Source organism: Rhinopithecus roxellana, chromosome 8 (genome assembly GCF_007565055.1).
Source record: "Rhinopithecus roxellana isolate Shanxi Qingling chromosome 8, ASM756505v1, whole genome shotgun sequence".
Lineage (NCBI taxonomy): Eukaryota > Metazoa > Chordata > Mammalia > Primates > Cercopithecidae > Rhinopithecus > Rhinopithecus roxellana.
In genome coordinates, this window is record NC_044556.1 from 14,365,617 (window position 1) to 14,387,130 (window position 21,514).

Consider the following 21,514-nt stretch of genomic DNA (forward strand, 5'->3'; position numbering starts at 1 on the left):
GGCCGTGCACAGGAGGGGCTGGCCCCACCTTGGTGGCAGAAGGTCAGCCGCCGCTCCTCGCCTGTCTCGATGTTGGCCACCCACAGGTCGCTGTTGTTGATGAAGGAGAAGAAGGCAGGATCGGCAGGGCAGATTTTGGGGTCCATCCGGGGCCCTGAGCACTGGGTCTTGATTTCCAGCGGTTTCATAGGGGACACCTGAGGACAGAGACACCCGGCTCAGGGGGAGGGGCCCGCCACGCCGCCCCTGCACGCGGCCAGGGCTGGGGCTCACCATGAAGCCGTTCTTGCCGCCATCGCGGCAGTGGAAGAGGCTGTTGCTGGCCTGGAAGAGGAAGAGGCCGCTTTCGCTGTGGAAGTCGTAGGAGGTGATTCCGAAGACCCCCAGGCGTTTCCGCTCCCTCAGCAGCTCCTCCTCCCGAGAGTAGACCCCGTGGTGGGGCGTGGCCTGGAAACATACAGGGGACAGGGGCAGCATCAGCGGGCAAAGAGGATTCCCCACTGGTCAGGGCAGAGATCCTTGGGCTGGGGCATTCCCAAGGAATCTGACTTTGGGCCTCGCCAGAGAGAACTTCCTGCACTGGGCAGAACTGGCTGCCGGAGCCCCTGACCCAGTGGGTGGCCAAAGATTGCCAGCAAACCTGGCCCTGCAGGACTGGCTGAGTGTCCTAGGAGGTGGCGGGGGAGACTCTGGGGCCAGAAGCCTCCTCACTTCCTGAGCTCCCTCCCCACAGACCCTCTCCATGGCAGATGGGGGCCCCTGGGATGGGCTGTGCCCTGCCTCACACCACTGGAGTGCTCTCTCTGGGTCCCTAGTGCCAATCTTACGGACTCCCCACCCTCCTACCCTGTTCACAATCCCTTCCCATCAACAGCTTTCAATTTTGTAATCCCAGCACTTTGGGAAGCCGAGGTGGGCGGATCCAGAGGTCAGGAGTTCGAGACCAGCCTGGCCAATATGGTGAAACCTCGTTTCTACTAAAAATACAAAAATTAGCTGGGTGTGGGTGGCGTGCACCTGTAGTCCCAGCTACTCAGGAGGCTGAGGCAGAAGAATCGCTTGAACCCGGGAGGCAGAGGTTGCAGTGAGCTGGAGATTGCACAACTGCACAACAGCCTGAGTGACAGAGCGAGACTTTGTCTCAAAAAACAAACAAACAAACAAAAAAGCAGAATCTAAAGCAAAATTATCCCCTACACTCTGTGGAAAGTAGTGTAAATATGAGGACATTGGCTTGGGAACGCAGAGACAGGCCAAAGTGAGGGCCAGTGAACCAGTGGTGGAGAAAGTGGCAGTGCCAGGATCTCAGAGACACTGTTAGATATTGTTATTGTTACACTGTTATGTTTATGTTGTTACTATGTTATAATGTTATATTATTTTATTGTTATAGTGTTACTATTTTAGAGACTGGGATTCGCTATCTCCCAGGCTGGAGTGCAATGGTGAGATCATGGCTCACTGTACCCTTGCACTCCCGGGTTCAAGCGATCCTCCCATCTCAGCCTACCAATTAGCTGCAACTACAAGGCGAGTGCCATCAGGCCTGGCTAATTTTATTTTTTGTAGAAACAGGGTCTTGCTGTGTTCCCCAGTCTGGTCTCAAATTCTTGGGCTCAAGGAATCCTCTTGCCTCGGCCTCCCAATCATCAAACACAAAAACACGCCAATGCAAAAGGCATTTTTCCTCCCTCAACCATCCCCAGAGAACACTGGATGAGATTAATAATTAACCAGTCTCTCCAAAAGGGCCTCAAGTCAGGTTAATTCCCAGTCTATGCTGATGCGGTTAAAAGGAAGAGATGCTTTTGGTAAGAGTTTCTCTGTCGCTTGGTACAGGTGGTCATGGGGAGGAGGGACGGCTCACCCGCCACAGTCCACAGGACGGAGGGTTTGCGGAAACCCACAGCCGGTGGGGAAGAGAGGTGACCAAAGGTGTGTATGGCCTGTGGGGCTGGCCTTTGCCCACCTCCTCGCCCACGGTAGGGCCCACGCCCAACAGCACAGCTCACCTGGAAGTGATCCAGCATCTGCTTCCAGGACAGCAGCAGCAGAGCCTCTTTCCGGACCTTCTTGGGAATCTCAGAGTAGAGGAGGGAGTTCTCTCGGCTGCCATATGGCATCCCTAAGGGGAGAAAGGAAACACCCAGAACCCTGGCTCAGGATGGGGAGATGCCCTCAGCCACGATGCTGACTCCCTGCAGCTGGGCCCAGCTGGTTCCCTCTGCTTCTAGAACATTCTGCCAGGCCGCTGGAGGGAAAGCCCTCCTGGGAAAGCTATGGATCCTGGGTTTGCGTATGTAGGCAGTGGGGTCTTCCACCTGAGATACTTCTGATGAATCTCATGGCCCGAATTACCGAAGAAACAGCACACAAGAGGCTGGCCACGGTGGCTCTCGTCTGTAATCTCAGCACTTTGGGAGGCCGAGGCGAGAGGACTGCTTGAGCCCAGGAGTTTGAGACCAGCCTGGGCAACACAGCAAGACCCCGTTTTAAAAAAAAGAATAAAATAAAGAAAAAAAGAAAAAGAAATCGCACACAAGAGAACAACATGGGCAGTCAGGAACAAACATCCAACTCTCAACAGGTTGGGTTCAGCTCTCCAAGGCCCTTCTTTATCAAGGCTTTTGCAGAGGACAAGAATTAAATTAATGTAGGATTAGAGGGAGGGCAAAACCATCAAAAAGGAATAAGGGCCAGGCGACATGGCTCACGCCTGTAATCCCAACACTTTGGGAGGCCAAGTCAGGCAGATGACTTGAGATCAGGAGTTCGAGACCAGCCTGGCCAACATGGTGAAACCCCGTCTCTACTAAAAATACAAAAATTAGCCGGGCATGGTGGCACATGCCTGTAGTCCCAGCTACTCAGGAGGCTGAGGCAGGAGAATCGCTTGAACCCGGGAGGCAGAGGTTGCAGTGAGCTGAGATTGCGGCACTACAGTCCAGCCTGGGTGACAGAGCAAGACTGTCACAAAAAAAGGGAAAGGGGAAGCGCACCTGGTCCCGTATTTCCCAACCTCGCCCCTAATCACATTTGGGCCTGGACCATCCTCTGGGGTGGGGCCGTCCTGGGCACTGCGGGGCTCTGAGCAGCATCCCTGTCCTCCACCCACTTCATGCCAGGGGCACCCCACAGTCGTGACAACCACACATATCCCCAGGCATCCCCCAGTGTCCCTTGCAAGGGCAGAATCACCCCCGACCTCAAACCACTGATTTAATCAAAGCTTCTGTAGAAAATGACGGTAGTGAGAGCTGCCAAGTGAGGGTTTTGGGTGGATTACATGAGTTAAGAAACGTAAAGCTCTTGGCACAATGCGCATGACCCTCTGTGAAATCAGCGTATTTCGTCAGTAGGCCATGGCTTTCCATGTACGCGTGTCTCTGGGCTTGGGATAGATCTTACTGGGGAACGCGCGATCAGGTTCTTAGTGGCAAATAAAATAACTGTGTATTTTCCAAATGGTCATGTCTTAGATTTGCTGGATGATGGGACCATTGTCATTAGAAGAGGGAATGGCAGAAGCAGGATGGTAATCCCTGGGAAGCTTCAGTTTCCCCTCTCCACGCAACGCCACTGAAAAACCAGGACAGGGCTCCTCCAAGCATAAAGCTGTCCAGTAGCCCACAAACATGACATGGCTAATGATGAGTCACAGACAGCTCGGCGCCCCGGCCCCTCCTTGCTCTATTTTCAACCCTGAGTTTCTCCAGGAGGAAGCCTTGGATTGGTGCTGTCCTGTCCTCTTTTCAGGACCTCCTCATACTTGTCTGTTTTTTTTTTTTTTTGAGACAGATTCTTGCTCTGTTGCCCAGGCTGGAGTGCAGTGGCATGATCTTGGCTCACTGCAGCCACTACCTCCCAGGTTCAAGCGATTCTCCTGCTTCAGCCTCCTGAGTAGCTGGGATTACAGGCGTCCGCCACCACGCTGGCTTTTTTTTTTTTTTTTTTCTGAGACAGAGTCTTGCTCCCTCACCCAGGCTGGAGTGCAGCGGCACAATCTCGGCTCACTGCAACCTCTGCCTCCTGGGTTCACACCATTCTCCTGCCTCAGCCTCCCAAGTACCTAGGACTACAGGCGCCCACTGCCACGCCCGACTAATTTTTTGTATTTTTTTTTTTTTAGAGACGGGGTTTCACTGTGTTAGCCAGAATAGTCTTGATCTCCTGACCTCATGATCCGCCCACTTTGGCCTCCCAAAGTGCTGGGATAACAGGCGCGAGCCACCACACCCGGCCCTCACTTGCTTTTAAGAGGAGAACAGGAAGGCCACAAGCTCACCGCCTCCAGGATTAGTGCTTAATAAATAATATCTGTGCCACTTTTCTTTCTTGTTAGAGGCAGCCGCCGGGTCCTGCAGTTTCCCCCTGCTTGCTTTCTGTGTCCTGACTGAAAAATCACAGAGTGCCCTGACCTCGGTGGCCCAGCCAGTTGCAGGTTTTTCCCTGCAGGCTTGAACCAGAGCCTAGAACATTCTCAGGCACCGATAAATACCGAAAGCCAGCCCCGGCCCTGAGCCAAAATCCTTAAACCCTCACATAAACTCTACACCCTGACCCCCTTGCGAGGACACACCTGGCTACAGAATGTGCCTTTTCTCTGATGCCCATTGCAAGGACACGAAGCCCACCCTGCACCGAAGGCCCCTAGGAAATGCTCTGGATTCATCCCCCTGGAATTTGGGGTTCCTTTCTTTGGGATCCCAACCAGCCCATCTGGGGATGGCTCAGGGCACTTCCTTGTGGGAACTCCGCGGCCGCTGCCTTTGGGGTAACTGCAGCTGTGGGTTCAGTGGGATGAAACAGAACCTTCTCACTATTCACAACAGCCAAGACACGGGATCAGCCTAAATCCATCAACAGTAGACTGGATAAAGAAAATGTAGTACATATGGCCGGGCGCGGTGGCTCACGCCCGTCATCTCAGCACTTTGGGAGGCCGAGGCGGGCAGATCACGAAGTCAGGAGATCGAGACCATCCTGGCTAACACGGTGAAACCCCATCTCCACTAAAAATACAAAAAAATTAGCCAGGCGTGGTGGCGGGCGCCTGTAGTCCCAGCTACTCGGGAGGCTGAGGTAGGAGAAGGGCATGAACCCGGGAGGCGGAGCTTGCAGTGAGCCGAGATCGCGCCACTGCACTCCAGCCCGGGCGACAGAGCGAGACTCTATCTCAAAAAAAAAAAAAAAAAAAAAGAAAAAAAGAAAGGAAATGTAGTACATGTATACCAGGGAGTATTATGCAGCCATAAAAAAGAATGAGATCATGTCCTTTGCAGGGACATAAATGGAGCAGGAGACCATTATCCTTAGAAAACTAATGCAGGAACAGAAAACCAATGCAGGAACAGAAAACCAAATACCACATGTTCTCACTTTAAAAGTGGGAATTAAATGATGAGAACACATGGAGCAGAACAGACACTGGGGCCTACTGGAGGGTGGAGGGTGGAGGGGGAGAAGCAGACAAAAGAACTATTGCGTACTAGGCTTCGTACCTGGGTGATGAAATAATCTGTACAATAAACCCCTGTGACACAAGTTTACCTGTGTAACAAACCTGCACATGTACCCTTGAACCTAAAAGTTTGTTTTTTTGAGACAGAGTCTCGCACTGTCGCCTAGGGTGGAGTGCAATGGCGTGATCTCGGCTCACTGCAACCTCCACCTTCTGGGTTCATGCGATTCTCCTGCCTCAGCCTCCCGAGTACCTGGGATTACAGGCACACACCACCATACCCGGCTAATTTTTTGTATTTTTAGTAGAGACAGGGTTTCACTGTTAGCCAGACTGGTCTTGAAATCCCGACCTCATGATCCACCTGCCTCGGCCTCCCAAAGTGCTGGGATTACAGGCGTGAGCCACCGTGCCCGGCCAATTTTTATTTTTATTTATTTATTTATTTTGAGATGGAATCTCGCTCTGTCACCCAGGCTGGAGTGCAGAAGCACGATCCTGGCTCACTGCAAGCTTCGCCTCCCGGCTTCACGCCCTTCTGCCTCAGCCTCCCAAGTAGCTGGGACTACAAGCGCCTGCCACCATGCCCAGCTGATTTTTTGTATTTTTTAGTAGAGATGGGGTTTCACCATGTTAGCCAGGATGGTTTTTTTTTTTTTTTTTTTAAAGAAAGAAACAGCAACTTCTAGTTGTGGCAAGGAACACAGGTTTCCCACACGTGATGAAGCATGCTTGTGAAGTACAGTAGTGACGGAAGGATATACTTAAAGAAAAAGATTAGATTAACAGGGTTCCTTTTAAAGTGTATTTATGAAAAATGCAAAGTTCAGTGAGGTGTGTGGGAAGGAGAAAAATCGTGCGGAGAGTCAAGGGTGAGCAAAAGAACCCAAGTGCAGGAAACACGACTCAGTCTCTCAGAGCCCTTGAAGCTGCCCGGGACCCTGACCGACCGTCTGGCCGCCCATGGGGATGAGAGTTGAGTGATGTGTGATTTCGTTCGTGTGAAATGTCCAGAATAGGCCAATCCACAGAGACAAGAAGTGGGTTCATGGTTGCCCAGGGCTGGGGAATGATGGTTGATGGGGGACGGGGTTGCTTTTTGGGGTGAGGGAATGTTCTGGAAGCAGACAATAGTGATGGCTGCACAACTCTGTGAATGCACAACTAAAAGCCACTGAGTTTCACACCTTCAAAAATGAAACTGTGTAATGTGAATTACATCTAAATTTTGAAAAAGCACCCTGGGCCAACAGGAGGCGCGGGAGGGATGGGAGGGCCTGGGCAGCTGGTCCACAGGGACTCTCCGGGAGAGCGAGAGCTTTCCAAACAGGAAGTCAAACCCACAGACTTGCCAAGGACGCCAGGGCCACCTCCCTCCAGGCTGATTAATCAATGATCACCAAATGGCCCCTTGCCAGCACATTCCTGGGGCGAGCTGCTGCTGGCGGCACCAGGATGGTGACAACTGGCCTTTGAGGCAAGGGCTGGAGGTGACTGCCAAGAGCTGTGGATTTCTGATGTCCCATCCCTCCTCGGACCTCCCTCACCAGCTCTGCCCCTGCAAACACGCCTGCTGCCAACCTGTCACCCACCCACGCCCCGGCGACCCAGGCCTGCGCAGACACCGTTTCCCGTCACTGCACGCTGTGGCCTCATGTGGCTGGCCTGGTGGGGGATCGGGATCCACACAGGGCTGGGCTCTCCCCTGGGCCTCGGCCTGGGATGCTGGGAGACAGGAATTCTTGCTTTCCCTTCTGAGGGAGTTCCAGAGCCGTCTGGAACCCTGCAGCCTCTTCCAGCCACAGAAGTCACCATTTGCAGTGGGGAGAGGCCGGTCTGCATGGGGCAGGAGCGGGATCGGGAGCGCTTCCCAGTGCTGCAGTCTGAGGCCTGGAACCTGAGCCAGCCCCAGCCCATCTTCCCGGCAGCAGGAATTGCCTGTTCCCCCGCTGCTCCTGCTAGCCTGACGCTGGGGGCTTCATCATGTGCATCTGAAAGAGGCCTTCCAGAGGGGCCCAGTGATTAGCTCCACACGCCCCACAGCAAACCTGGTGCCTGCTGAGGACACGGGTCCCCAGAGGGAGCAGAGGGGACAGGTCCCATGCTTTCAGCAGCGGGCCAGGCCTGGCCTTGGAGTCTGGATGCTGGGCTAGTACTAAGAAGCGTTATTATTACTCAGGGGCTGTGGGGAGGCCTGCCCCGAGAACCTGGATGTGACGTGAGCTCAGTACTGCCCCTGACAGTGTTAAATGACAGGCTGGAGTAGCTGAAGGGTAAATGTCACCCAGAAAGGGGCAGTCTGGTTTCTGAGCCGCTCTAGGTACGTTCTGGGGTTTCTGCCAAGTTCATGCCCACTGGGGTGGGCCCTCAGGACCTCCCGTGTATTGTGAGGACCTGCCCGTCCGAGCCCCAGATACACACAAGCCACAGGCGACCCGACGACCTCATGTATGCGGAGTCAATATGATTCCTTGTCCCTGAAATTTGGAGAAAGTTCCTCCGTTTCTGCGGGTGGCTAGAACCTGAGGCACGGAATCCCAGGGGCCGTGGAGGGGTTGTAGAAGACAGGTGGGCAGCAAGGTTGGGTGGACCCATGGAGACGCACACACGGAAGGATGCCTGGCTTCTGGAAGGTTCCGGTTCTCAGGTGCTGCTTCCTGAGGTCCAACAGGCTTTCTGCTCTTGGGTTCCATGAGATGCCCCTCTACCTTTACTCCAGGGGTACTTCATGGCTCAGACGAGCTTGGAGAGTTTCTGTACCTTTTAGCAGCTCGGCGGAGATTTGAATGACGGCCCTGACAGAGAGGTGTCCGCACCCTGGGGCTTGGGTGTGGAGGCTACGTTACACAGAGAGACAAGCCTGTGCAGCTGGGATTAAGTGAAGGCTCTTGAGCTGAGGAGATGATCCTGGATTACTCAAGTGAGCCAGATGGCATCATGAGTCCTTATCAGAGGGAGGCAGGCCGGCCACGGTGGCTCACTCCTGTAATCTCAGCACTTTGGGAGGCTAAGGCAGGCGGATCACCTGAGGTCAGGAGCTTGAGACCAGCCTGGCCAACATGGAGAAACCCCGCTTCTACTAAAAATACAAAAATTAGCTAGGTATGGTGGCAGGCACCTGTAATCCCAGCTACTCGGGAGGCTGAGGCAGGAGAATCGCTTGAACCCAGAAGAGGCAGAAGTTGCAGTGAGCTGAGATCACGCCATTGCACTCCAGCCTGGGTGACAGAGCAAGACCCCATCTCAAAAAAAAGAAAAAAAAAGGCAGAGGGGAATTTCAGACAGAAGAGGAGTAGGAGAAGGAGGCTGTGTGACCATCAAGGCAAGAGGTTCCAATGTGGCCACAAGCCAAGAGATGCCGGCTGCGACCAGAAGCTGGAAGAGGCCAGGACTGGTACCTTGATCTTGAATTTCTGCCCTCCAGAACTGTGAGAGAGCCACTTTCACAATGGCAGCCACAGAAAACTCCTCCAAACACCCTGATCAGGACAGCAACCCCAACGGGAGCAAGTGGCCGTGGATGCCACAGGATAAAAACGAGGCAACGGCCCATGGCAGCCTTGGTCTGGACACTTGCCGTCGTAACAGCCAACCTCTCTCAGGTAATTGAAACTCAAGCCGTTTCAGTCCAATTTCTCCCAGACTAGAGTTGGCCAGCATTCTTAAAGGCCCAGACAGCCTGGGTACGGAGGCTTACGCCTGAAACCTTAGCATTTTGGGAGGCTGAGGCAAAAGGATTGCTTGAGCCTAGGGGTTTGAGACCAGCCTGGGCAACATGGCAAAACCTCGTCTCTACAAAAAACTGTCTGGGCATGGTGGCACGTGCCTTTAATCCCAGCTACCTGGAGGGCTGAGGTTGGGAGGATCATCTGAGCCAGGGAGTTCCAGGCTGCAGTGAGCTGTGATTACACCACTGCACTCCAGCCTAGGCAATGGAGTGAGACCTCATCTCTAAAAAAAATAAAAAATAAAAGGAAGACAGTAAATGTTTTTGGCCACATGGGCCATATGATCTCTGTTGCGGTGACTCTCCCGCTGTAGCTTGAGAACAGCCAAAGTTGTCAGGAAACTAACGGGGACCAGGAAAACCTGACTTCTGAAGAAGGCTGTCACCTGCCGACCTGTTCTGGATGATTCTTCCTTTTAAATTCTTTGTTTGCCAAACCGCCATCTGATTCCCACACCGGCCTGTCTGTGGAGAGGGACTGCGCTGACGGGGAAAAGAGGACAGCCACCTGGTGTCCACCTCAGTCACTGTCGTTAGCACGTGGTCAGCCTCAGGCAGAGGATGACAGCCGTTCACTGGTTCCAGTGCTGGCTGGGGGCCGCAGCACATGCGAGCCTGGGCTCAGAGGCTGAGGGCCCCACCCTGAGTCCCATGGTTGAGCGCAGCGGCCTGGACAAGGATCCCAGCGCCACCCCACCCCCAAGGAACACTTGGCGATGTCTGAGGACGTGGCTGCTCCTGGCATGGAGTGGGTGGAGGTCAGGAACACTGCTCAGGACCTTGCAGTGGCCGGACGGCCTCAGCCCAGAGAATGATCTGGCTCCAGTGTCCATGGTGCCAAGCGGGAGAGACGCTGCCTTTGGTGCCCAGCCATGTGTTACGCTGTTTTCAAAGACACAGGCCTGGCTGATCTCTCCAAGGTGTCCTTCCTCCCAGCTCTTAAGGCCTCTGGGTGCAGTGGGTACCATCCGGATATCCGCTGCCCAACTCATGGGAGCCAGGCCGGCCGTGGCGGCAGAGGCTGCTGGAGAACATGCAGCCTAACCCGCGCCCTGAAGGCGTTTGTGGTGCAGAGGAGCCCAGTCCCATGAGGCACTGCAGACGCCGCAGAAGGAGCTGCATGCAGGCACACGCCCAGAGGAGGAAGTGTTGATCCAGGGCCTGCAGCAGGGGCTGCAAGCGTGTGGCAAGTTGTCCCTGTGCTGTCACCGGCAACAGACCAGGTTCTGCCATCCAGGAGGCTTTCCCGGAGCCTCAGGATCCTTCCTGATGCGCCTCCGGGGTAAGCTCCCACTGGAGTTACTCCCAACTCCCTCTAGGAATGGTTCAGTCCAGTCCTGTTTGTCACGAGCCCCACCCAGCCCGGACCAGGTGGCTGGGAAGTGACTCAGGGGGTGGACCCAGCTGACTAGCACTGGAAACAATCTCTGGGCTCAGAGCCACAGGGCCAGCTTAAGCCACGGCATCCTGGCCACTCGGAGGAGCGGGGCTGCCCTGTGCATGGCTCCCTGCACGGCTGATCCTCTGGGTACCTCCCCACCCACCCCGGGCAGCCCTTCCCTGTAGTCAGAGCCATCTGTGGCTGAGCCTCGAAGAACAGCACGCCCAGGGCCCGGCCATCCGAGCACATCTTCTGACTCCTCCAGACCGCTGGGAACAGAGAAAACCAGAGCACCACGGTCCCAGAGGCTGTTCCTGCCCAGGCGGCCCGCAGGGCCCAGCTTACCCAGGTAGTAGAGGCGGTGGGAGTGGGGCCCAGACTCATCCGTCTTCTGCACAAACTGGAAGTCGTGGGGCGCCTTGTTAACAATGAGGCCCGAGTACTTGCGGCTGCCGTGGATGATGCTTCGGAGCCCGTCCCAAGAGTGCTTCTGCACCTGGAAGCGGGCGGCCGGGTCATCCGTGGCGGCTGCGTCGCCTCGGTCGGCTGTCGGGGTCCCGGTGGTGGCCATCCTCTCAGGCCCCTCGGAATTCAGCGAGAAGCTGCAGGGAGGAAGCAAAGACTGTGAGAAAGGAGAACCGTTTTACCTACGAGAAGCTCCAACACTGCCCCTTGCGAGGCACTCAGGTTCTTCCGGACGAGCCCACCCCTGCCACTTCCCACTCCCTAAACCCTTCTTGGGTTGGTCCACCTCCACCTCTCTCCATGTCACCAATGCTGCTAAGATTCACGCCACCATCACCTCTCCAATGAAAGATTTTTAAAAACTTTCTTCTGTTTGGAGATGGGGGTCTCAACTATGTTCCCCAGGCTCGTCTCAAACTCCTGGCCACAAGCAATCCTCCTGCGTCAGCCTCCCAAGTGGCTGGGATGACAGGTGTGAGCCACCATGCTGGGCTTTGGCTGAATGACTGAAACCACCTCCCACCAGGATGTTCCATATCCACTGCCAAGACCCCATCGCTTAAAACCCTTCCTGGTTTTCCACAGTCCCCGGGATAACAAGCAGTCCTCGCCACACCTCAAGGCTCTCGCTGACCCCTGCCAAGCCCTTGAATCTCATCCTCCTTATCCCCCATGCCCCAGCCAAACCAGCCTTCACTCAGCTCCTCAGACAGGGCGAGTTCCTTTCCATCGCAGGGCCTCTGCACATGCTGGCCCTCCTGCTCGGAGTGCAGTTTTCCTCACTTTACTTAACTTCACATATATACATATATATATATACTTTTTTCTTTTGAGACAGAGTCTTACTCTGTTGCCCAGGCTGGAGTGCAGTGGCATGATCTCGGATCACTGCAGCCTCTGCCTCTCAGGTTCAAGCGATTCTCCTGCCTCAGCCTCCCAAGTAGCTGAGATTACAGGCGCCTGCCACCACGCCCAGCTGATTTTTTTGTATTTTTAGTAGAGACAAGGTTTTACTATGTTGGTCAGGCTGCTCACTAACTCCTGACCTCAATGATCCGCCTCCCTCAGCTTCCCAAAGTGTTGGGATTACAGGTGTGAGCCACTGCGCCCGGCCTGCTTGACCAACTTCTAATCAGACCTCAGCTTAAGCACTTGGCAGGCCCTCAGACACCTCGCACAACCATCCAGGCCGAAGCTGGTCCTTCTGCTCACCTTTCACATGCCACCTGGCTGCCCCCTTCCCTCCACCGTCATCACAGCGGTTATTTGTGGGACCCCTGTGTCCCCCACATCTGTCCCATTCACAGCTGTGCTCCCAGAACTTTAGCTGGTGGCTGGCACACGGCAGGCATCCCCCAGAGCACTGTGGAATGACTGTCTCTCACCGGGCCCACGGGGAGACACGCTGGGTCTCGGGAGAGGCCCGGGCGTGAAGGAGTGAAAAGCCATCCTGGTCACCTGTGCTGTTGGCTTGCTGTCCAGCCAGGGAGACGTTTGGCCTTCACTGGAATTTCCAGAGCCTCAGGATGGGGGAGGTGCAGGTGAGAGGGTGAATGGCACACACTTCCCCAAAGAACATCCCACTCTCTCCTCCCACTCAGGACACTCTGGATCCGCAAAGCAGCCACCACGAGCAGCCGCTGCAGTGTCACAGCTCCCGCCACCCCACTCCCGCCCTCACCTGACTGGACTGGCCAGGCAAATATTTGTTTTACAGAAGTCTAAACATGGCCACAGTGACCCAGTTCTGCAAGAACCAGTGGTCTGGAAGGGGTGGCACCGGGGCCGGTCTCACTTCCCTTTGTGGGCTCCGAGTGACTGCCGACCTTGCCAGAAGCCCTGTCCTCTGGGACCAACAGTTTGGCTTGGGGAAGTCGCTGCTCGCTTGGAGGAAGTGGGAAAACCCGAGGGAATGGACAGCAAGGACCGGGTGTGAGAGAAGTAAAGGGCAGAGACGAGTGGGCCGCCTTGACTCTGCGGCGTGCCAGTTCCGGAAAGACTCTGCCTCTTGCCAAGGGGAGCCCCACAGGCTGACCAATGCAAGAGAAAGCACCCCAGCCCGCTCTGAGAGGGAAGGGGAGAAAGAGCTGCAAGGATGTCAACAAGCACCTCTGAAAGATCAGGACCTGCAACTGTCACCTCACTTGGGCTTGTGACAGCCCATTCTGCAGGTGGGAAAACTGAGGCTGGGAGGGCATTGGAGCTTGCTCCCAATCAGAGCCGAGTGAATGAGCAAAGGGGTTTCGATGGAAGCGGCCCGGCCCCCAGCCTCCCACTGAGATGCTGTGTGACAAGCCCAGCAACTGCAGCAGGAAAAGCCACAGTGCAGCCCCGAGAGCTTCCCGTGCCATGCTGCGAGACACCCGTGTCCTGTGGGAACCCAGAGAGCTTCCCGTACTGTGCTCTGCGAGACACCTGTGTCCTATGGGAAGGTCCTGGAAGCCAAGGAGAGTAGAAGCCACCTCAGCATGGGACATATGAAAGGCTCATGGGGCAAGGGGCCCCTTGGGAAGGTGGCTTCTGGGTATCACGGCTGTGGGCTGATTTCTGGAGGCTCCTCTCCAACTCGATTCCAAAGAAATGACAGGGGAAAGTGCTTCCCTCGTTTCCTCCTACTCCATCCAGGCAGGGCCAGCGTATCCTGCCCTCCAGCCAGAAGGAACACAGTTTGTTAGTTCAGCTCCTCCTGAGACGGAACTAAAGACATGAACCAAAGGATATCAGCACTTACAGGGCTCTCAGGTCACCAGGATGTCCTTGCCCACTGCAGAGCTGCAGTTCCCCTCTAGGGCAGTGGGGAGCCACGAGCGGTGTTAGGCAGGGGCTGGGACCAGGACCGCCTGAGCACTCAAGAACCCACACTGTCCAGAGCACTGCTGGCAACAAGCCCAGAAAACAGCCCAGGGAGCTCCTCTGAGCGGCCTAAGCACCCCTCTAAGCTGTGCTGCCCCAATTCAAGCCTGGCTCATGGCAGCAAAGAAAAAATATGACCTTCAGAGCTCCCAAAGGGGCCACCCATGAGCGCAAAGCCTCTCTGGAAGCACTGACAGAACCACGTGGCTTATTTCCATTGCAAAGAACAATAAAAATGATCTTGCCTCTGATCACCACAGATAGCCCAAGAAGCAAAAATTCGATCCCGGAGATGAGAAGTGAAATGAGACATCGTGAGAAACTTCCAGGAATCTTCTGGATGTGGCTAGACTCTTTAGCTTGAGCTTCCAGACAGGCCGAGGCTTGGTGCTGGAGCCTGGCCCTCTGCTCACCTCTCTTCTACCCGGAGGCACAGCCTGGACTGCAGAGAGGCTGGCGAAAGAGTGAGGGAGCGAGCGAGGGCGAGCCTGTGACTGGCTTTCTCCACCTAGCACCACCCTATGCTGCGGTTCAGGGGAGTCAAGAGTTTACACAGCTGCAGAGATGAAAGCGGATTCCAGGCCACTAACTCAAGTCTACCTACTCCTTCCTTCAGCCAATCAGCTGGGTGCCTCTGCGGCCTGTGACGCCACCAGCAAACAGCTCTAGACCTTCTGGCACGGTCTCTGTCAAGGCTGGGTGGCAGATCTGTGATCTCCTTTTTAAATTTTTCATTTTTTTTTTTTAAGAGATGGGGTCTTGCTATGTTGCTCAGGCTGGTCTCAAACTCCTGGGCTCCAGCGATCCTGCCACCTCAGTCTAGCAAATAGCTGGGATGAGAGGGGTGCAAGCCACTGTGCCCAGCTCCAAAGCTCTGTGATCTCTGTGTCTGAGATGGTGCTTTGGTGACGAGCAGGGGCACGGGAGTAGTCAGAGATGGCTGAAGTATTCCAACGCCCAGAAGGAACCGTAGATTCAGTGCTGACTGCGGTTCTGAGTTCGGGCCGACTACAAGGTGATAAGGCAGAAAGAAAGGCGGGAGCCCCTGGCTGGCATGGGGCAAGGGGCATGGGGGGTGGTGAGGACAGGGTCCTACCCATGCACTGGACGGGGAAATGCCTCAAGGTGGACTTTAGGCAGCTGGCCTGGGCCAGGCAAGTGCTCCTGCAAGTGGGAGCTGCTGGGGAAACAGCATGTCATCCTCTGTTCTACCAAACTGCCCCCAGCACCGCCTGGGCCTTTAGCTTTGATGAGCAACCTTCAGAGTTACCCAGCAGCCTGTGCCCAGGTGGGACATTAGTGTGTGCAGATAAGGGAAGGGACACAGATCCCCTTCAGTAACTGACCCCTAAGGCATGTGCCCACCAGACACTAGAACCGCCGGGTTTTAGAGCCCACGGCTGGGCCAATCATAGCCCTTCACAACATCCCTGTCTTCCCCGGTCCATTCTTCAATTCCCTTCCTGACTGAGCATGCTCCATTAAAGCAAACAAGCCTAAGAGTTTTAGAAAATCGAGGCCAGGCGCGGTGGCTCACGCCTGTAATCCCAGCACTTTGGGAGGCCGAGGAGGGCGGATCACGAGGTCAGGTGATCGAGACCATCCTGGCTAACGTGGTGAAACCCCGTCTCTACTAAAAATACAGAAATTAGCCGGGTGTGGTGACGCAGGCCTGTAGTCCCAGCTACTTGGGAGGCTGAGGCAGGAGAATCGCTTGAACCCGGGAGGTGGAGGTTGCAGTGCGCCGAGATCGTGCCACTGCACTCCAGCCTGGGTGACAGAACGAGACTCCATCTCAAATAAATAAATAAATAAAAATGGGCTCAGTCAGGTTGAATGGCCTGTCCAACGTCACCCAGCGAGGAAGGGGAGTGGAACCCCAGTCTCTTGGAGCCCCAAACCCACATCCTTACAGTGAGATCAGTGGTTCTCACTCAGGAGTGATTCTGCCCCCAGCAAAACTTGGTGATGTCTGGAGACATCTGTGGTTGTCTCAACTGAGGGGAGTTCCTGGCATGAAGTGGATGGAGGCCTGGGACGCTGCTCAGCACCCTGAAGTACCCGGGACGGCCCCACCCCAGAGAACATTCCAGCCCCAATGTCCACAGTGCTGAGGGGGAGACCCCACACTAGGCCACGCTGCCTCTTCGCTCGAAATAACCAGAACAGCCTTGGGGACCTGCCGGGGAATCCAGGGGAGAGGGAAAGAAGGGGCCTTCCAGATCTCAGACTGTTGGGGAATTCCAGAAGCTGGGCCACATCTCCACTGATCAGCCTCCAAAGCCAGCCTCACCTTCTCCAACTTCCGGTGTTCTCCTTGTCCAGGCGCAGTTTCTTAACCTTCCGCATTAACCGCTCAGCTGACCTCAGGAGGGCAGGGGTGCCTGCGGGCAAGCAGGAGGAGAGACCAAAGGGCTGCAACCCCGGCAGGTGGGGAGTGGGCGCTCCTGCCCCCTTCGCCCCCTCCCCATTTCCCCAGGCAGTCCTCCAAGCCTCCAGGAGCACCCTGAGGCCAAGGGCATTCTGAAGAGACGATGCTTCAGGCCCTGCCCTGAAATGCGGGAGGTGCTGGGCATTTGCCAGAGACCGGCATCTTTCTCAACAGGAGGTTCCTTTCAAGGTGTGAAGTCCCTGGGAGTTTCAAGTGACTCCAGGAACACCACACCAGGGCACTTGCTGGAAACAGAAGAATCCCAAATTCCTCACTGTGGCCACTCCCTGATGGCCCTGGTGACCTTGCCTACTCGCTTCGTCCTTGACCGTGAACTTTGGCCGTACTTGCCTCCTTCCTGTCCCTCAACACATCCGCTTGCTCCTAGCACATGGCTTCTGCACGACGCGCCCCTTGGCCTGAGATGCCAGTTTCCTGCTTTTGATATGACTTGCTCCTTCTTGCCCTGCGGCTCCTGATACCACCTCTTCAGAGGTCATTCCTGAGCACCCCATCTGAAGATGCTACCTGACTGCCCCCATCACTACACCTGGATGCTGATACGATGGCCTGGACCATCATTCCAGTGGTCCCCTTCCCCAGGGAGAGTGGCTCTCACCTGGGGGCGATTCAGCCCTCCAGGGGACACTGGACGATGTCTGGAGACATTTGTGGCTGTCACAACTTGGGGATGCCCTGGCATGGAGTGGGTGGAGCCCAGAGACACTGCTTAGCACCCCACAGAGCCCAGGATGACCCACCCCAGAGAAGGATCCCACCTCAAATGTCAGCAATACCAAACCGGAGACCCCTGCATCCATTACTTGGGGAAAAATTTGAGTTCAATGCCTACGCTCATATTAATACTGGAATAAACTTTCCATGGAACAAGCATTTTAAATGAGGGGGACCCCCCAGCTCCTGGGATTCACCTCCTCTCTCCTTCCCCACTCAGGGGGTGAGGATTTCAATGTCTGCAGCCTCCTGGGACCTTAGTAGGGCAGAGGATCATGGGACACAGTCTCTTGAGGATTTCTGGAATCCCCTAACCCAGGGAGTCTCACCTGGGGATAACTGGCCCCTCCAGGGGACATTTTTGGTTATGACGACTGGGACGGTGCAGGGAGGCATGTGGCTGGTGGAGGCCAGCGATGCTGCTTAACCCCTACAGCGCACAGGACAACCCCTCTCCCACTCCTCTGCCAGGAAGGACCCAACACTAAATATCAGTGGCAAGGCTGAGAAACCCTTCTGTGGGTAAGGGGGCACTCCTCACGGGAATGTCAGTTCCACAGGGCAGATCACATCTATCCTGGTCCCAACAGATCGCCTGAACCCCGACCATGCCTGGTCCTCAACAAACATTTCAGGTTGAATGAATGAGCTACTGTCCTTTCTTGGATGCTGTCTGAAGTCAAAGGGGCCCCTTATTTGGCTGGTGCCCAACTACCTTCTCAGACAAGCCAAGTCCCATGATGGGCAGTTGCCCAAAGGCGTAAAGAAGAGAGAGCCAGCTGGGTACAGTGGCTCACGCCTGCAATCCCAGCACTTTGGGGGACTGAGGTGGGCAGATCACCTGAGGTCAGGAGTTCTAGGCCAGCCTGGCCAACATAGTGAAATCCCATCTCTACTAAAAATACAAAAATTATCCAGGTGTGGTGGTGCAAGCCTGCAATCCCAGCTACTCAGGAGGCTGACACAGAAGAATTGCTTGAACTCAGAAGGTGGAGGTCGCAGTGAGCTGAGATTGCGCCACTGCACTCAAGCCTGGGCGACAGAGCGAGGTTCTGTCTCAAAAACAAAAGAAGAGAGGGAAGCACATGGGGACAGGACTGAGATTGTAAGGGAAGAGGTTAAGCATAAAGTCATCACGAAAAATCACTGGCTGCAATCTCAGTCCAGTGGTGAAAAGTGTGGGTTCTGGTCTGAGAGAGAAGGGTTCAAATCCTAACTCTGCCACTTCTGGGGAAGTCCCTGAACCTCTCTGAGCTTCCACTTTCCCAGCAAGAACATGATACGACAGTATCTACACCTGGGGCCACAGAAGGAATTAAATGAGACTGCACACATACAGCTTTTAAAACAGTGTCTGATGTAGCACAAACTAAATGACAGCTAGCGCTGTCAACTAAACAAGCTACTCAAAACCACAGAAAGGGGCAAGACTCAAACTAAAGTCCTTTCAGAGGCAGAATCCACACCATTTACTGACCAGGTCAGGCAGTATAGGGGGATACAGGCACCCCTCCACCAAATCCTGCCGAAGTCAGCACTTTCCCCTTCCCCTCCTCAAAGCCTTCAGAAAGCTCCTTCCAGGGACAGCTAGAGGGGGACAGGGGTGGAAAGAAAAGCCTCCAGCAGGCACACAAAAAGCTGCAGCCACTGCCCTTCGGAGGACAACCACCCAGGGCCATAAAATTCCATTTCCTGACAATCTCTATGTTCCAGAGCAGGCAAAGGAATCCCACCAGCCCACACCCCAGCCTTCCTGGCTGCCAAACCCCAGCACAACTGACCTTCTAAAGGGTCCAGAGAGCCTCCATTCCAGCTGCAGGCGTGGGACACAGACCTTTATAGGATAAATGTGTCATGAAGGTGGCAGGTTAATGGAAGCACCGGTCAGCCATTCAGCTTCCCCCACTCAGGAGCTGCAGACTGCCAGGCCCGATTCTACCTGGCTAGATTCTAGCTCTGCCTCCAAGCTCTGCAGCACCGTCTGCATGCCCTGGACAGAATCTGGGAGAAAAGCCATCCCACGGGCCCCGATTCCCCCAGGGCCCAGCAGAGGAATGCAGGGATTGGTGCCTACAGTCCACACCTCCTGGGCTTTAGTCCCAGCTCCTCGAAAGCAGGTTGGTTCTTGCCGGGGAGGCAAGTGACTTCCTCCTGGGGCCCCTGGGGAAGACTAGGGGGTGGGGTCTAAGGGAATAGACCGCTTTTGATGGCTCCGAGGCAGCGTGGACAGGGAAGTGTCAGGGCTGGCCTAAGGCTGTGTGGGAAGAAGGTGGGCGGCTGGACAGGCCTGAGAAAGGAGGCTGAGAGAAGGGGAATGGACCCTGTGGGCTGGACCCTTGGAAGGCAGCTATGCTAACCACTACACCACCAACGCCTCGGCAGGAAAAAGAGTCTCTGGATGTCCTTAATAAAGGGATCAAGTAGGGTTGAGGATCAGGACTGGGTCGGGGGAGACCAAGCCTTGGGGAGAAGGTTGCGGGAAGGGGTAAAGGGGTGAGGACAGGATGCAGGTCGAGGGAGGTGGCCTCTGTGCACATACAGCATTTGCATGGGGAGAGGGAGGAGATCGGGACCTCCAGCGCCTGCACGGAAGGGGAGAGGGTGTCAAGGTCTGCAGCAGCAAGGGCGTTCTTGGGTGCGGCCACCTCCGGAAGGGGTCAGAGCCTGGAGGCCTGGGCAGCAACGGGATGGGTGGGGAAGCCCGACCGGGAAAGGGAGAAACTGGGAGGTGGCCTGGCCAGCGCAGGAATCGGGGAGGGAAAGAAGGTGGAAGGGGGCCTGGGGCGGAGGGGAAACGAGGCAGGGGGCTGGAGGGACCCGCAGACGGGTGCATGGAGGCCCCGGGGTGCGGGGAGGATAGGCGATGGCGAGGGCAGGGTCAGGGCCGAGGCGGGACCGGTCAATGGCGGGTTCAGGGTCGCGGCCGGGGCGGGACGAGGCGCACGGGCGCTACTCACCGGGACGTGGGGCGGCGGCCGGGCTGGGCAGGTCGTCCCGGGGCCAGCGGCGCCTCACGGTCGCGGCTCCATGCCCGGGACTGCGGCCCCGGAAGTGGCGGGCGCGGGGGACGACAGCGGCGGCGGACACAGGGGACCCGCCGGCTCAGGCACCTTTGACCCGGAAGTTGAGCGTCCCAGGCGGCGGCCTGGGATTGGACACCACTAGGCACGTACCAAGGCGTCCGCGGCGCTTGGGGGAAGCCCGCGGCGCGGCGCCGGCGGCCTAAGGTGCGGAACGCCCCATGAACGACATCTTCCGGTGGGGTAAGGAGAGACACCCCCATGTGACTTGGTATCGTTCAGTCAAGCCCATGATACCCTACTGTTAAGAATATCCGGAGATGGCGTTTGTTTCCGTGGCGTTGGTGGTATAGTGGTTAGCATAGCTGCCTTCCAAGCAGTTGACCCGGGTTCGATTCCCGGCCAACGCAAAAGCGGATGTTTTTGCCACTTTGAAACTTTAATTTTATTTATTTTTGAGACGGAGTCTTGCACCGTCGCCCACACTGGAGTGCAGTGGCGCGATCTCCGCTCACTGAAACCCCCACCTCCCAGGTTCAAGCGATTTTTCCTGCCGCAGCCTCCCAAGTAGCTGCGATTACAAACGTGCGTCACCACGCCCAGCTAATTTTTGTATTTTTAGTAGAGATGGGGTAGGGGGAGGGGCGGTTCACCATTTTGGCCAGGCTGGTCTCGAACTCCTGACCTCAGGTGGTCCTCCCTTTTCGGCCTCCCAAAGTGCTGGAATTACAGGCGTGAGCCACCGCGCACGGAACATTTTTTAAAATCCCACAAAAAATTCTAAAAGGCAGGAGGAAGGCGGAAGAGAAAGAATGGGACCACAATCCAGAACTTCTATTTCGGTGAATTTCAAATAATATTACTTCTCCGGTTAGGGAAAAGAGCAAATCTGTTTCCGCCCGGGATCGAACCGGGGACCTTTCGCGTGTGAGGCGAACGTGATAACCGCTACACTACGGAAACTCGTAAAGGTCATGTTTCTTTGAACTCTTATATAGAGATGATGATGCAGCGCTACTTACACTCTAGCACTCCAAAGAAATACTGGCTGTAGTCAGCTAAGGCAATATCCGCGCTTCCTGAATACCTGTTATTTCACTTGATACAGTAGAGACCCAAAGAAGGAAAATACGTAAGACAAAAAGAAATCCAACAAACACCCTTTCCAACACACACACACACACACACACACACACACACACGTTTATTACTTTATCATAAATCCACCTTGCATTAAAACAATGAAAGTCAAATGGCCCACAAAACCATCCGGGGTCAAATGAACCTTTTCTTGGTTCATCTCATAGCTAAAATCTATACTTGACATCACATTAGTTTCTGCAGATAGTCACCATTTTGCTTTAGATCAAACTACTTTTTTGTTTTGTTTTGTTTTTTAAGAGAGAGTCTCATTCTGTCGCCCAGACTGGAGTGCAGTGGT

General features: G+C 55.2%; 1 protein-coding gene and 2 non-coding genes across 7 annotated transcripts in view; 1 reads left to right on the top strand and 2 right to left on the bottom strand.

The window, feature by feature from the left end:
- Positions 1 to 20,194, bottom strand: part of DPP9 (dipeptidyl peptidase 9) — a 51,535-nt gene extending 31,341 nt beyond the window's left edge. For 3 of the 5 annotated variants that reach the window (XR_004058803.1, XM_010367233.2, XM_030936094.1), the window contains exons 1-7: positions 20,011 to 20,194; positions 18,835 to 18,887; positions 16,181 to 16,271; positions 10,915 to 11,171; positions 2,013 to 2,125; positions 274 to 447; positions 29 to 197 (exon numbers count right to left, since the gene is read on the bottom strand). Coding sequence is in view for 4 of the 5 variants with exons in the window: in XM_010367233.2 (XP_010365535.1) it covers positions 29 to 197; positions 274 to 447; positions 2,013 to 2,125; positions 10,915 to 11,171; positions 16,181 to 16,236 (769 nt within the window). In the remaining variant the exon portion in view is untranslated. The remainder of the gene's footprint in view (positions 1 to 28; positions 198 to 273; positions 448 to 2,012; positions 2,126 to 10,914; positions 11,172 to 16,180; positions 16,272 to 18,834; positions 18,888 to 20,010) is intronic. The other 2 variants (XM_010367234.2, XM_030936093.1) reach the window with 2 other exon arrangements.
- A 217-nt stretch (positions 20,195 to 20,411) lies between these two features.
- TRNAG-UCC lies at positions 20,412 to 20,483 on the top strand. The gene has a single exon. It is a non-coding gene; the product is annotated as a tRNA-Gly (tRNA).
- Positions 20,484 to 20,963: 480 nt separating this feature from the next.
- TRNAV-CAC lies at positions 20,964 to 21,036 on the bottom strand. The gene has a single exon. It is a non-coding gene; the product is annotated as a tRNA-Val (tRNA).
- Positions 21,037 to 21,514: the final 478 nt, after the last annotated feature.